Genomic DNA, 16,744 nt, shown 5'->3' with positions numbered 1-16,744 from the left:
GATATTGTAAGAAAGGCATTTATACAAGCGTAAACGTTTAAGTCAATCGTTATCTTATATCAATTTAAGTGTATGTTATTTGATTTCATTTTATTGTACCATAATTGCTTAGAATATGAATATATTTATTTAAACATTTGTTTCAGTTGATACTCATTTCATACTTGGCGTCCGTATCATGACCATAAACATTGAAACTAAATCGGGTAAGGAACCCATATGATATACCGCAGTGAAGAGACACAACATATTAACTGTTCGCGTTGGTGTATGAGTAGTAGGTCATACAAATTGACTGTTTTGACTAAATACTGAAAGTTTTTTACGTTTTGCTTTATCTATTAATGTACATTTAAATTCATAAGAATCCTAACATTTTCGGGAAGATACACTTTATATCATTATTAACCACCCACGCTGAATAATTAAGCGGCTTTGTTAACGCTGCTCCTAGCATGTACGTCTTTAATGCGTTAACCTTTGACCATTAACCTAAGGTCAACCCTTGGATACTGTTATAACCAAATTGTATAGCACATATATGTTTATTTTCACATTATCCAAAATAGCGTATCACTTCGGTGTAACAGTCGAATCAGCACATTGAAATGTGATTTTAACTTTATATAAGGTGAACATTATCATATAAAAGTTATATTGATATCAATCACACTATATGCAAAATAGCATATTTATCTCAATTGCGTAGTGTTCCGTAAACGGTATTAATAGCAAGACAAACATAGCTACATGTACATGTGCACTTTCATGAGCTTAGTGGTCTTAAGGTTCTCTGCTACTGCTTCAAACAATTACCACCACAGTGAAATAAATTGAAAAGGTTCCCCGAACAAACAGAATCTACATTCAAAAGTACATAATATAAAACCAATACAATGCATTGCAATGAAAAGAATAACACTTTTGTATTTTATTTGGTACAAAGCAAACACAAACGTACTGCCAAGAATGAGTTAAACAATAAAACCAAATTTGTGCTAAATTATCAACCCAAGCCTCATATCATTTTGCTATCATAAAATATTGGGGTTATGTACGAGGTTAGATTAAACTGAATGTTGAAATATGTGTCCTTAATGTGATTTAAGCAGGTAATGCATATAAAAAAAAGGATTATTAGTACTGCGTTTTGATCCTGAATGTCGTACTCGACTCTCTTTAAATCCAAATCTGCAAATTTCCACACGAGACGAATATATCCCGCATCGGTGTTTCAGGCATCATATAAGGACTATTTAAATACATTAAATGAATGTCGATAAAAAATCGATGATTCATAATGATTTATTCTTACAACTTCCAGAGCATTCACAGTTACACAATGGGGTCAAAAGGGAAGTCTCCATGGGTCGAGTACAACGGTGATACACTTGGAGATAGCGAGTTGATTATGCCCTACATGGTTGAGAAATGTGGGGTAAACCTCAGTACGGGCCTAACAGAGGAACAGACGGCCATAGGCCGGGCCTTCCAGACTCTCGTCGATGAACGCATGTATTGGTAAGCACTAAAACAATACTTGTAATGTTACGTGCTACAATTGAATGTATTAACTTTGATAAACATATGTAAATTCATCCCTGAAGTGCTACAGATAAAAGATCAATTTCAAAAAGGTACCAAATTTCACACTGATACCATGAACATTATTGGGGCAAGCCAAATAGTGAAATTATCTTATATACACGATGTTTAAATGCTCAAGGCAAGCGCTCAAACGACACTGAACGAAAGGCACAAACGTACAAATACCACAAACAAACAGAACACGCATTAAAATAGTGTTATCACTAAAGAAGTGGGGTTACCGCCTTAACGGTTAAGTAAAACTGGCATTTACTGGAACTCGAGATTACTGTGGGTTTAAACTAGTTGATACATACATTACCTCACAGTGTCACCCTTCATCTTATTAAATGCGGAGCAGCGTTGAAATATACCACGTTTGATATTTTTTTCAAAAACACTATGAATTTTGTTCATCTTAAAAAGTTTGAAAAGTCGACACACTCTAATATTTTTCCTGGGTGATCACTTCAAGACGTTAAGTTTAGATCTTTCTTTGCATTTCATTGTGTAAATCGTTGCAGGCTAGTTTTGTTAGAAAGATGGGTGTTCCACAAATCAGAGATGTCTGGCACTCTTACCAAACTTCCCGCCATTTTAATATGGCATATCAGCCGGAAAACTAAGAATATGGCGTATGCACAGGGCCTTGGCAGACATACGCAATCCGAAATTGAAACATTGCTTGAGAAAGATTTGAAAGCATTATCGGATTATTTAGGTATGTATTTTAATGTTGATAAATGAGGTCCAGGGTTAGTAAAACGTATTAAACAGGGATGCGTCAAAACATTGTCCTAACATGCTGTCCTTCACGAGGGCGAATTGTATATTATCAATCTTAGGTTGTCAACATGTTATATTTGACTAGTTTGTATACTAGATTTTTTTTTATCAGATCAATTATGACTAATTAAAAATAAAATTGGCAAATCCTAACCTAAGATTTCAAACATTAGGTCTATTCATTCCAATGCGGTTATCAAAAAATTAACAAATGACGACAGTTCTGTTACATATGAGTATATTGATCTCTTGGTTGGTGTTTGCTTTGCCATGCTCGAGTTTTAAGTGTTTCGGCCTGTTATTTATCTATTTAGTATGGGTCGCCGTTTCATTGAATAGCAAAACGAGATGATTACATGTAGTATTAAAATCATCTAAACATAATTGAAATGGCCAACATGACTCTTGACTAAATCCTTACAAGCTTGAATGCATATGAAAACATATTGTTCTTTTGCAATTCTATTGTGACATTTGTACCATATTTAAGGTGACAAGAAATATTTTCTCGGTGAAGAGCCTAGAGAGGTCGATTGTGCAGTGTTTGGGCAGCTGTGTCAAGTCCGTTATCATGTGCCAAACAGTGTCAAAGCAAGAACATATCTACAAGGTACATTTTTTTATTTTTTTATAAAAGTGTCGAAATCTTAAGAAGGGTAAGGGTTAGAAATAACCTAAAATGTATTATGTCGGAGAAAAAGTGGGGCCTTAATGCTCTATATCAAGTCCGTTCGCATATGCAAAATACTTACCTTTACATAACTAAAAATGTTAGAAGTAAAACATCCTGTTTATTGTGTTCTTGTATTTTATTTTTGTAGAATCCCTTCCAAATCTCACTGCTTATATGGACAGAATTATTGAGAAATTTTGGCCAGATTGGGAGGAATGTATGACAAATGGATTTACGAAAGAGGCAACAAAATAGAATGACACTTATATTTGAATTTTGTATGCGCGCTTGCCTTGAAAAAGCTGATATCATGTATTTCTGGTGTCAGTCAAACAACGACAGAGATGGTATTAAATGTTGATCTTAATCAGGTCTAAGAACGACCTAGCTATTCATTCATGGTCCACCATTCGCGCGGTTCTACTTTTGAGACAAACTGGTATAATGTTTACTCGCTCGTTTTTCCGGGATCAGCAAAACTGTCTGCAAAGGAATTGGTGAGAATAGGAATGATACAGATAGTGTTATGCTATAGCTGTACGTTAGATTCTATTTTTTTCCGAATCCCAATATCATAATGGAAGCTATAAATGATAATTCAATACACAAATAGGGACCAAAGCGTACAATTAATTTGCTTTATCCATTTTGTAATATATTTGCAGATTGAAAACCACAAAACTACAGTACGAACTTTAAAAACGCAGATTATGCAGAAATGTATTATTTGCAGGCTTACATTGTGATCAATCAATATTGTGGCAATATAAACTGTAAATATGCTAATTGTATGTACTTAACGTGTGCTTTAGGTTGCAACAAGATTGAACTATAGATAATAAGGTGAAGTTGTAACTCTTAATATACATAAGTGAGCCACAAGTACTTTGTGAGTTGTTTTGTATTGGTGTGTCAAGCAAGGAAGATAACCCAGGTTTTCGCGATCTGTTTTTACTATTACAGTTGTTGTTCCTTACAGAATGTTCCATATTATGATTTGTATGTAACTGTAGCAATTCTCTTTACAAAATGCTGTAACTGTTGTGTTTTTTGTGATCTGTATGGTAATGTAATATTAAATGATCATCGTGGCAATATGTGAAAGGTATGTGTTTGGTATTTTATTAAACAAAATGCTTTGAAATATTTATATCGAAATATGTAATATAGTTACCCAGGTAAGGATAAATTTTGTTGGTGATTGTTCAGTTTTGTAAGAAGAATGTACCTCAATAAATTATTATTCAAATGTTAGATTTTTCAAACGGTTACTGAATAAAAATAAATTAAGGTTTTAATTCATTATACTTCAGTTCATGATATTGTAAGAAAGGCATTTATACAAGCGTAAACGTTTAAGTCAATCGTTATCTTATATCAATTTAAGTGTATGTTATTTGATTTCATTTTATTGTACCATAATTGCTTAGAATATGAATATATTTATTTAAACATTTGTTTCAGTTGATACTCATTTCATACTTGGCGTCCGTATCATGACCATAAACATTGAAACTAAATCGGGTAAGGAACCCATATGATATACCGCAGTGAAGAGACACAACATATTAACTGTTCGCGTTGATGTATGAGTAGTAGGTCATACAAATTGACTGTTTTGACTAAATACTGAAAGTTTTTTACGTTTTGCTTTATCTATTAATGTACATTTAAATTCATAAGAATCCTAACATTTTCGGGAAGATACACTTTATATCATTATTAACCACCCACGCTGAATAATTAAGCGGCTTTGTTAACGCTGCTCCTAGCATGTACGTCTTTAATGCGTTAACCTTTGACCATTAACCTAAGGTCAACCCTTGGATACTGTTATAACCAAATTGTATAGCACATATATGTTTATTTTCACATTATCCAAAATAGCGTATCACTTCGGTGTAACAGTCGAATCAGCACATTGAAATGTGATTTTAACTTTATATAAGGTGAACATTATCATATAAAAGTTATATTGATATCAATCACACTATATGCAAAATAGCATATTTATCTCAATTGCGTAGTGTTCCGTAAACGGTATTAATAGCAAGACAAACATAGCTACATGTACATGTGCACTTTCATGAGCTTAGTGGTCTTAAGGTTCTCTGCTACTGCTTCAAACAATTACCACCACAGTGAAATAAATTGAAAAGGTTCCCCGAACAAACAGAATCTACATTCAAAAGTACATAATATAAAACCAATACAATGCATTGCAATGAAAAGAATAACACTTTTGTATTTTATTTGGTACAAAGCAAACACAAACGTACTGCCAAGAATGAGTTAAACAATAAAACCAAATTTGTGCTAAATTATCAACCCAAGCCTCATATCATTTTGCTATCATAAAATATTGGGGTTATGTACGAGGTTAGATTAAACTGAATGTTGAAATATGTGTCCTTAATGTGATTTAAGCAGGTAATGCATATAAAAAAAGGATTATTAGTACTGCGTTTTGATCCTGAATGTCGTACTCGACTCTCTTTAAATCCAAATCTGCAAATTTCCACACGAGACGAATATATCCCGCATCGGTGTTTCAGGCATCATATAAGGACTATTTAAATACATTAAATGAATGTCGATAAAAAATCGATGATTCATAATGATTTATTCTTACAACTTCCAGAGCATTCACAGTTACACAATGGGGTCAAAAGGGAAGTCTCCATGGGTCGAGTACAACGGTGATACACTTGGAGATAGCGAGTTGATTATGCCCTACATGGTTGAGAAATGTGGGGTAAACCTCAGTACGGGCCTAACAGAGGAACAGACGGCCATAGGCCGGGCCTTCCAGACTCTCGTCGATGAACGCATGTATTGGTAAGCACTAAAACAATACTTGTAATGTTACGTGCTACAATTGAATGTATTAACTTTGATAAACATATGTAAATTCATCCCTGAAGTGCTACAGATAAAAGATCAATTTCAAAAAGGTACCAAATTTCACACTGATACCATGAACATTATTGGGGCAAGCCAAATAGTGAAATTATCTTATATACACGATGTTTAAATGCTCAAGGCAAGCGCTCAAACGACACTGAACGAAAGGCACAAACGTACAAATACCACAAACAAACAGAACACGCATTAAAATAGTGTTATCACTAAAGAAGTGGGGTTACCGCCTTAACGGTTAAGTAAAACTGGCATTTACTGGAACTCGAGATTACTGTGGGTTTAAACTAGTTGATACATACATTACCTCACAGTGTCACCCTTCATCTTATTAAATGCGGAGCAGCGTTGAAATATACCACGTTTGATATTTTTTTCAAAAACACTATGAATTTTGTTCATCTTAAAAAGTTTGAAAAGTCGACACACTCTAATATTTTTCCTGGGTGATCACTTCAAGACGTTAAGTTTAGATCTTTCTTTGCATTTCATTGTGTAAATCGTTGCAGGCTAGTTTTGTTAGAAAGATGGGTGTTCCACAAATCAGAGATGTCTGGCACTCTTACCAAACTTCCCGCCATTTTAATATGGCATATCAGCCGGAAAACTAAGAATATGGCGTATGCACAGGGCCTTGGCAGACATACGCAATCCGAAATTGAAACATTGCTTGAGAAAGATTTGAAAGCATTATCGGATTATTTAGGTATGTATTTTAATGTTGATAAATGAGGTCCAGGGTTAGTAAAACGTATTAAACAGGGATGCGTCAAAACATTGTCCTAACATGCTGTCCTTCACGAGGGCGAATTGTATATTATCAATCTTAGGTTGTCAACATGTTATATTTGACTAGTTTGTATACTAGATTTTTTTTATCAGATCAATTATGACTAATTAAAAATAAAATTGGCAAATCCTAACCTAAGATTTCAAACATTAGGTCTATTCATTCCAATGCGGTTATCAAAAAATTAACAAATGACGACAGTTCTGTTACATATGAGTATATTGATCTCTTGGTTGGTGTTTGCTTTGCCATGCTCGAGTTTTAAGTGTTTCGGCCTGTTATTTATCTATTTAGTATGGGTCGCCGTTTCATTGAATAGCAAAACGAGATGATTACATGTAGTATTAAAATCATCTAAACATAATTGAAATGGCCAACATGACTCTTGACTAAATCCTTACAAGTTTGAATGCATATGAAAACATATTGTTCTTTTGCAATTCTATTGTGACATTTGTACCATATTTAAGGTGACAAGAAATATTTTCTCGGTGAAGAGCCTAGAGAGGTCGATTGTGCAGTGTTTGGGCAGCTGTGTCAAGTCCGTTATCATGTGCCAAACAGTGTCAAAGCAAGAACATATCTACAAGGTACATTTTTTTATTTTTTTTATAAAAGTGTCGAAATCTTAAGAAGGGTAAGGGTTAGAAATAACCTAAAATGTATTATGTCGGAGAAAAAGTGGGGCCTTAATGCTCTATATCAAGTCCGTTCGCATATGCAAAATACTTACCTTTACATAACTAAAAATGTTAGAAGTAAAACATCCTGTTTATTGTGTTCTTGTATTTTATTTTTGTAGAATCCCTTCCAAATCTCACTGCTTATATGGACAGAATTATTGAGAAATTTTGGCCAGATTGGGAGGAATGTATGACAAATGGATTCACGAAAGAGGCAACAAAATAGAATGACACTTATATTTGAATTTTGTATGCGCGCTTGCCTTGAAAAAGCTGATATCATGTATTTCTGGTGTCAGTCAAACAACGACAGAGATGGTATTAAATGTTGATCTTAATCAGGTCTAAGAACGACCTAGCTATTCATTCATGGTCCACCATTCGCGCGGTTCTACTTTTGAGACAAACTGGTATAATGTTTACTCGCTCGTTTTTCCGGGATCAGCAAAACTGTCTGCAAAGGAATTGGTGAGAATAGGAATGATACAGATAGTGTTATGCTATAGTTGTACGTTAGATTCTATTTTTTTCCGAATCCCAATATCATAATGGAAGCTATAAATGATAATTCAATACACAAATAGGGACCAAAGCGTACAATTAATTTGCTTTATCCATTTTGTAATATATTTGCAGATTGAAAACCACAAAACTACAGTACGAACTTTAAAAACGCAGATTATGCAGAAATGTATTATTTGCAGGCTTACATTGTGATCAATCAATATTGTGGCAATATAAACTGTAAATATGCTAATTGTATGTACTTAACGTGTGCTTCAGGTTGCAACAAGATTGAACTATAGATAATAAGGTGAAGTTGTAACTCTTAATATACATAAGTGAGCCACAAGTACTTTGTGAGTTGTTTTGTATTGGTGTGTCAAGCAAGGAAGATAACCCAGGTTTTCGCGATCTGTTTTTACTATTACAGTTGTTGTTCCTTACAGAATGTTCCATATTATGATTTGTATGTAACTGTAGCAATTCTCTTTACAAAATGCTGTAACTGTTGTGTTTTTTGTGATCTGTATGGTAATGTAATATTAAATGATCATCGTGGCAATATGTGAAAGGTATGTGTTTGGTATTTTATTAAACAAAATGCTTTGAAATATTTATATCGAAATATGTAATATAGTTACCCAGGTAAGGATAAATTTTGTTGGTGATTGTTCAGTTTTGTAAGAAGAATGTACCTCAATAAATTATTATTCAAATGTTAGATTTTTCAAACGGTTACTGAATAAAAATAAATTAAGGTTTTAATTCATTATACTTCAGTTCATGATATTGTAAGAAAGGCATTTATACAAGCGTAAACGTTTAAGTCAATCGTTATCTTATATCAATTTAAGTGTATGTTATTTGATTTCATTTTATTGTACCATAATTGCTTAGAATATGAATATATTTATTTAAACATTTGTTTCAGTTGATACTCATTTCATACTTGGCGTCCGTATCATGACCATAAACATTGAAACTAAATCGGGTAAGGAACCCATATGATATACCGCAGTGAAGAGACACAACATATTAACTGTTCGCGTTGATGTATGAGTAGTAGGTCATACAAATTGACTGTTTTGACTAAATACTGAAAGTTTTTTACGTTTTGCTTTATCTATTAATGTACATTTAAATTCATAAGAATCCTAACATTTTCGGGAAGATACACTTTATATCATTATTAACCACCCACGCTGAATAATTAAGCGGCTTTGTTAACGCTGCTCCTAGCATGTACGTCTTTAATGCGTTAACCTTTGACCATTAACCTAAGGTCAACCCTTGGATACTGTTATAACCAAATTGTATAGCACATATATGTTTATTTTCACATTATCCAAAATAGCGTATCACTTCGGTGTAACAGTCGAATCAGCACATTGAAATGTGATTTTAACTTTATATAAGGTGAACATTATCATATAAAAGTTATATTGATATCAATCACACTATATGCAAAATAGCATATTTATCTCAATTGCGTAGTGTTCCGTAAACGGTATTAATAGCAAGACAAACATAGCTACATGTACATGTGCACTTTCATGAGCTTAGTGGTCTTAAGGTTCTCTGCTACTGCTTCAAACAATTACCACCACAGTGAAATAAATTGAAAAGGTTCCCCGAACAAACAGAATCTACATTCAAAAGTACATAATATAAAACCAATACAATGCATTGCAATGAAAAGAATAACACTTTTGTATTTTATTTGGTACAAAGCAAACACAAACGTACTGCCAAGAATGAGTTAAACAATAAAACCAAATTTGTGCTAAATTATCAACCCAAGCCTCATATCATTTTGCTATCATAAAATATTGGGGTTATGTACGAGGTTAGATTAAACTGAATGTTGAAATATCGCAGAGACACACAATCTGATTTCATGACTCCATAAAGACGTTGCGTTCAAGCCAAGGGTGAAACAACTGCAAGATAAAGGAAGACATTATTGTTTATCAGGTATACTGACGTGTGTGAATTCTGTGTGGTTTTAATGAACGTTTGAAAATAAAATATATTTATGTTAAATACAGTCAGACGTTGCGATTTTAATTCGATTTAAAGTCACTCTCAATTCCATTTACTGGAAGAAACACTTTAACGTAAAGTAAATGAAGTACATACACACTCAGTCATTCAAATGCTGGAATAAAAAAAAGTATTCGTTCGTGTAACCTAAATAACTCTAACCTGCACTTTTGTTTCAAAAAATGTATCGAAAAAAAAAGGTTTTATTAGTATTCCTCATAAGAAATATCAATAGGAAAAAATAGAAATATCTCGGGCGTTTATACTAGCTAAAGCTTCAATATACAGGTAACATGTTTTTAATTAGAAGGCAGGTAATTAAGAATTGACAATAACGTTAAGCTCTGTAAATCAATATTTGTCTCATGAGTGCTAGCGAGTGGTCTTAATTAATTATTTTCGTTTAAACAGACATTTGTGATTGATTTATGATATGATTGCAATTTTAAAACTTTTGGGCGGTATATCTGTATTATGCACGTGTTATGGGAATCCGGAAGAAGAAGGCGAGTGTGCATAATAGTATTTGCAAACTGCAAAAAGTTGATTTAAAGTAAATATTAAAGTGAAAGATTATACGCTGAATGAATTCTGCTTAATGTCATATTTAAGTAGGTGGTTATATACTGAAGTTTGTTGAAAATTGTTGAGATAAAATAGATATTTAAGAGTTTAATTTTGACAAGCTGAATTCGTGCATTATCATGTTACAGTATAATATTTATACTCCTATGTGAATTTCATATTTTGAGTATTTAGCTGAAAATTTCAGCTTTTAAAAACATGATGAATTTGCGAAATAACTCCCACAGTTCTTATGTTTTCTTACATGAAGAATGTTATGATAAGCTTTAGAGGTTTAACAGGATATAAATGAATTAAACAAATCTAACTTTTAGATTTTACATGCTAGGAATAATTAGCAAAAAACATAGCAATGCGTGACATCAAGTTAACGGACTGTGCAGTCGGACAAATGTTGCCGAGGCTGAGTTCTATAACTGAATTATGTATGCCAATCAAGCTTACACACATGTTGTCGTTTAACGCAATACTACAGCATTTCAAACTTGATGACATTTCACTTGTTCGTAATGATTATGAATTAAATTTAATTTATAGTGAATATTTTCATTATTAAGTATTGCGGCACAAAAGCAAAATCTGAATAATGTCATTGGCATAAATTAAGCTTATTTACTATAACTTGTAGTTTAAAGTCCCCAATATTGATCAAATCTATATTGATCATATCAATTTTGATGACACTTTCGCAATTCAAAGTGAAAAATCGGAGAAAGATTTACATATAATAGATACTTTTGCTATGAAATACATACGAAACAAGTGCATGTATTTGCGAAAAGCATATATATCATTATTTTTTAAATAATGAACGTCAAAATAATATATTTAAGGTAACGATCTAATAATTAATTTCCTTATAGATTTAGTTGTAGCAACACTTCACTGGAAAAAATGTCATTTCTTGTGTTTCACGTATATGTCATTCATTTCGTTAAAACTCATTTTAAATCCAATTGATTTTAATATAAAATATATCTCTTGTTTCTCCATGGACATTTTCGAAGTTAAGCACCGTTAATTGAACATGTTATATATTTGCATTAGGCCGTAAGTAAGCAATATTATAGTCCAGCAGAATTTGTATCTCTGGGAAATGCATGTATTTCTTTCTGTCTGATTGTAGGTATATATCTCTCTAAGATATTCATATAAGTGTTCTGATAAGCAGGTATTGGACTGAAATCAAAGTATAACAACTATAAATATTTTGCATTACTCAAACTTAAACAAAATAATAACATAAAGTAACATGCTATCTCTTAAATACAGAGGGTGCATCCTGAACCACATCTGCGCACAGGTCATTTAGTCATATAGTACCATCAGAATAGATGTGACATATTATATTTCTTAGTCATACTAACCCATTTAATGGACCTTTAAATGTCAGTGTTTTTGGTCGGTCAGCGTTTTAAGACCTTGCGTATCAATCGCTATAATAAATGTACATTTATATGCAAAAACACGCTCGGAAAAGCAATCAAGCTTTGTGAAAGTTTAAACTAAAGTGGTATACTTTGAAGTTTATCGAAGCAAACTAGTTTTATGACTTGTAATTACGTTTTTACTTGTTTAGATATTAGATAAATAAATGCGTTTTTCCTTTTCTCACTTTTGAATGATTTCCTTTCAGATTTTTAAGAAAGGTTACATAGCACATTAAACATTTTTACCTTAATGTATGAACGGTGAATGTCCTATGTGACATGATATGCACAAACGGATTTAATGCACATGGTGTAATTTATTGTTTTTATTTACATTCTCCACGCTTGCAAAAATCATCTTAAGGGGTATAACCATTGTCTGGGTAACTTCCATAGCGGATGTAAAGTCACCTCCTTGAACACCGTAGTCGTCTTATGGTAAATTATTGAAACACACAATCAATGAAAACTAAAGAGATTAGCCCGGTCGCATAAGTTAGTTCAGAGATCCAGTTGGCACATGGTGCTATACAAACACAAGGCAATATACGCATTACAGAAATATTCACAAATCATCACGCAACTATCAAAATATTGTCATTGGTATTGTTTGTGCCTTGGCACGTTAAGTGCAAATTGAGAAAGCATTTGAAAAAAAATACGCTTCGTTTTGTTTTTATATCAGCGTTTTCTCTTCTTTGTTTTTTTTTCTTGTTATGTCATCTTGTCATCTGGTCACAGTATGTTCTATACAAAGTATAGAATAATACTGCTGATAGTTAAACTGGATCTTACTTTATAAACAAGGTATTCATTAATGGAACAAGATTATTGGCATATCAAGGTTTTCAGTTTGATGGTACTTCAATGCCTCGACCAAAAGGGAAAGTCCCCTGGATTGAATACAACGGCGTGACGATTAGAGACTCACAACTGATCATGCAATGCCTGGAGCAAGAGTTTAAGGTTAGCTTTTATAACACCGTATGTAACTCTCTGAAAAGGCGCTATTGGACTCACTATAATTGCTCATTCAATACCTTGAGCAAAAGTTAAAGTCAGCCATATTCCACCCACTTAACTTCATGTACCTACTGTAGCAAGAGTATTAGGTTAGTATTATAACATCGTCACTTATCCCTCGATATCGGCACTGTAGACTCACAACTGATTATACAGAACCTTGATTAAGATTTCAAGGTCAGCTTGTATTACAACGTGGGTTAGCTCTATGTAGACACTGTAGGCCTGAGAGTGACCGCCCTTTTAATGGATCGTTCGTATGTTCAATTTTAAAGTATTTACGCATTTCATTGTTTGAGAAAAAATATTATAAATGTGTTTATCTGCAGGTGAACCTAAATGCCCATCTAGCCTCGAAAGAGCGAGCAATAGCCTGGGCTATACAGAAGTGGATCGAAGAGTTTACATATTGGTGAGAAGGAATCTGTTCAATAAATAGCATGAAGGAATAGCAGAATAATACGTTTTATTCTTCCTCTCTACATTATGTTAAACGTTTTTACCAAATGTGTCATTTTCAATGACGTCATATTCGACATGATGTAATATTTTTTTCTCTTCACATGTTAAATGTTTACATTTACAATGACGTAATATTTATATCTGTTCACATGTTGACAATGACGTCATATGCAAAATGAGGTATAGGTTCTATGATATTTTACAGGTTGAATGTTTACACAAGATGGGTGATTTTCAATGATGACATGTTCAAGATCCAGTCTACCTGCCCAAAGTACATGAAGATACCAATGCGTAGGAAGGTTGAAAGCATGCTGCACGCGGTCGGCGTTGGTCGCCATAGCAAGGAAGAAGTTCATGCGATGATGGTGAACGATTTAAAACAGTTTTCAGCAATTTTAGGTAAGAGCTTTCATTTCATTTTGAATGGCTTTGGATGCCCCTTCATAAACATAATCTATGTTTTACATGTCCGTTATTAGTAGGCCCTACTTATGTCCAAATGTTTCCTAGTATTTCTCTAAAGAATTTCTTTTCACATCCTGTGTAAAAGGTGACAAGGTACATAACTAGACCTTTCTGACCCTTGAAATTTCTTCGCATAGGCGATTGGAAGTACATTATGGGAGACCAGATATGCGATGTAGATTGTGCCGCGTTCGGCATTCTGTCCCAAGTCCGCTGGTGTACGCCGTCCGCCTGTCCAGGAAACGCCTTTCTGCAAGGTGAGATTACCACTTACGGTCAGGAGAGCTAATTAAAAAGCACCAAATCAAGGGACACATTTATTCATCCCGTGCTTTTCCGATAAAATCACTGCTTATACACACCCTATTAGTAGTAAAAAGGAAAGACTCGTTTAGGATTTGTTTTAAAAGAGGTACTCTACTACTACACACGTTGTACTATAATCCATTTGTTCTGAAAATGATTCGATTTTTTTCTTATTTTTAAGGAGGTGAATTTAAAAATGCCACAGACTACATGGACAGAATTCGAAACGAGTTTTGGCCAGATTGGGGAGATATAATAAGCAAGGCGACCTAAAAAAATCAAAATAATTATCAAGTGGATGAATATTGATATTGAAGCAATGTATATCACCGATATTCAAACATCACCATATATGTGTGTATTAGTTCTTTAAAGGTGTATATCAGATAAATTTTCGCAAAAATATTTTACTCGAAGTTCGATAAAAGTTACGTCAATAAATTCAATGAAGTCAAAGCCTTTAAATACGAGCGCAGGTAACCGATAAATTTCTATATTCTTTGTTTACTTTTGCAAGATACTTCGTGCCCACAACCCTTTCCAACGCTCCAATAAAATATAATACTTTAGTAAATTGTCCATTCACAAAGTTGTCACTTGACATAATCAAATACACATATACCAAACAATATTTTAGATATGGTGGTGAACAGCCATAAAAAGTGTTCACTAATTAAGTATGTTTATCATTTCCGTCTGATGTTTTTCGTAAATTACAAGGAGAGAACAGAATCTAAAACAGCCGCTTGTCTAAGATAGTTTCACCAGAACACTCGCAAAACTTCGGTAAACCTTGCTTCCAACTCGGGTTGGGATAAATCTATCTTACACTCTCGACCATAGAAAATACTTATAATCTTGCTAATGCATTCGTTCTGCTTGTTAATGAAAGCAAAACTATTAAGTATTTGATTTGCTTTTGGCAGAATGACTTACTGTTTCTTAAACATTAGATTACTTGCTGTCAACTAATTTGATCTGGTAGAATTACATGTATACGTAATTGCATTCAAAGGTAATCTATCCTTCATTTATTAAAAAAATGCTACCAGTTTAGTTTCATTTTATATTTTAATGTTTAATTTTAACCGAGAGCTTTTTTTATATAAAAATTATGTTATTCAAGAAACAAACTTATCAAATTGTTTTATAATCATACTAAAATAATATTTATACCATAAATATATCATATTATATTAGTAGCGTCATTATGAGTTATTCAACAATGTTATCAATGCAAAGATACTGTAGTGGTTTAAGAAAACCAAAACAATAATGTCGATGTTAATATATCACAGGCACGAACATATCTCTGCATCCTTATGATAGATGACTTAACTTAATATACATTTAGCAACAACCTGCGTATGAAAGTTATTATATATAATATTAAAAATCAGTTAAGAACCACAAGTTATATTCTTAATTATACTATCAACAATGTTTCGCCCATTAGAGGATGTGGACCACTGACGTTCCTAATAAACCCTGTCAACACCCTCTTCCGAATATGATCAAGAATGTTAACGCACCCTACCTGTAGAGGAGTACATCTATTTAAAATATAATCAACACTGTAAACATCCCCTAAAGGTAAACGAATGTTTCCGTTCCGAATACGATCAGCACTGTCAACGTCTCCTAAAGGTGAACGAGTACTTTCATTCCATTCAGAATGATCAATATTGTCAACGCCTCCTAGAGATAGACAAATTATTCCATTCCGAATATGATTATCACTGTAAACCCTCTTCGGGTGGAGGATATCTTCCATTCCGAATATGATCAACACTGTCAACGCCTTCTACAGGTGAACGAGTACTTCTATTCCGAATATGGTCAACACTGTCAACGGCTCCTAGAGGTGGATGAGTACTTCCATTCCCAATATGGTCAACACTGTCAACGGCTCCTAGAGGTGGAGGAGTACTTCCATTCCCAATATGGTCAACACTGTCAACGGCTCCTAGAGGTGGAGGAGTACTTCCATTCCCAATATGGTCAACACTGTCAACGGCTCCTAGAGGTGGAGGAGTACTTCCATCCCAATATGGTCAACACTGTCAACGGCTCCTAGAGGTGGAGGAGTACTTCCATTCCCAATATGGCCAACACTGTCAACGGCTCATAGAGGTGGAGGAGTACTTCCACTCCCAATATGGCCAACACTGTCAACGGCTCCTAGAGGTGGAGGAGTACTTCCACTCCCAATATGGCCAACACTGTCAACGGCTCCTAGAGGTGGAGGAGTACTTCCACTCCCAATATGGCCAACACTGTCAACGGCTCCTAGAGTTGGAGGAGTACTTCCATTCCGAATGATCAACACTGACAACGACTCCTAGAGGTGGAGGAGTACTTCCATTCTCAATATGGTCAACACTATCAACGGCTCCTGGAGGTTGAGGAGTACTACCATTCCATTCCGAATAATCAACACTGTCAAAGGCTCCTAGGGGCAGACGAGTACTTCCATTCCGAATAT

The 16,744-nt window shown here is 33.9% G+C and overlaps 2 protein-coding genes across 6 annotated transcripts; both read left to right on the top strand.

Annotated features, from left to right (window-relative positions):
- Positions 1-75: 75 nt before the first annotated feature.
- On the top strand, positions 76-9,748 carry LOC128205589 (failed axon connections homolog). 5 transcript variants are annotated; one of them, XR_008256289.1, is made up of 6 exons: positions 76-206; positions 1,325-1,521; positions 2,112-2,308; positions 2,864-2,983; positions 3,195-3,543; positions 3,712-4,564. XR_008256289.1 is itself a non-coding variant. In XM_052907320.1 (5 exons), the coding sequence occupies exons 1-5, from the start codon at positions 3,445-3,447 to the stop codon at positions 7,662-7,664; spliced, it is 720 nt and encodes a 239-aa protein (XP_052763280.1). In that variant the 5' UTR covers positions 3,295-3,444; the 3' UTR covers positions 7,665-8,860. The 5 variants fall into 5 exon arrangements, 2 of the variants coding, with proteins under 2 accessions (XP_052763280.1, XP_052763281.1); XR_008256288.1 differs by lacking the exons at positions 76-206; positions 1,325-1,521; positions 2,112-2,308; positions 2,864-2,983; positions 3,712-4,564 and adding exons at positions 5,688-5,884; positions 6,475-6,671; positions 7,226-7,345; positions 7,558-7,906; positions 8,874-9,748 and having other exon boundaries at positions 3,295-3,543; XR_008256287.1 differs by lacking the exons at positions 76-206; positions 1,325-1,521; positions 2,112-2,308; positions 2,864-2,983; positions 3,712-4,564 and adding exons at positions 5,688-5,884; positions 6,475-6,671; positions 7,226-7,345; positions 7,558-7,906; positions 8,075-8,860 and having other exon boundaries at positions 3,295-3,543.
- Positions 9,749-12,867: 3,119 nt separating this feature from the next.
- On the top strand, positions 12,868-14,532 carry LOC128204917 (failed axon connections homolog). The gene is made up of 5 exons (XM_052906318.1): positions 12,868-12,966; positions 13,353-13,435; positions 13,691-13,887; positions 14,091-14,210; positions 14,441-14,532. The coding sequence occupies exons 1-5, from the start codon at positions 12,868-12,870 to the stop codon at positions 14,530-14,532; spliced, it is 591 nt and encodes a 196-aa protein (XP_052762278.1).
- The last annotated feature ends 2,212 nt before the right edge of the window (positions 14,533-16,744 follow it).

The sequence above is a fragment of the Mya arenaria genome, chromosome 10 (genome assembly GCF_026914265.1).
Source record: "Mya arenaria isolate MELC-2E11 chromosome 10, ASM2691426v1".
Lineage (NCBI taxonomy): Eukaryota > Metazoa > Mollusca > Bivalvia > Myida > Myidae > Mya > Mya arenaria.
The sequence above is the reverse complement of the archived record's forward strand: the minus strand, read 5'-3'. Positions and strand labels throughout refer to the sequence as shown.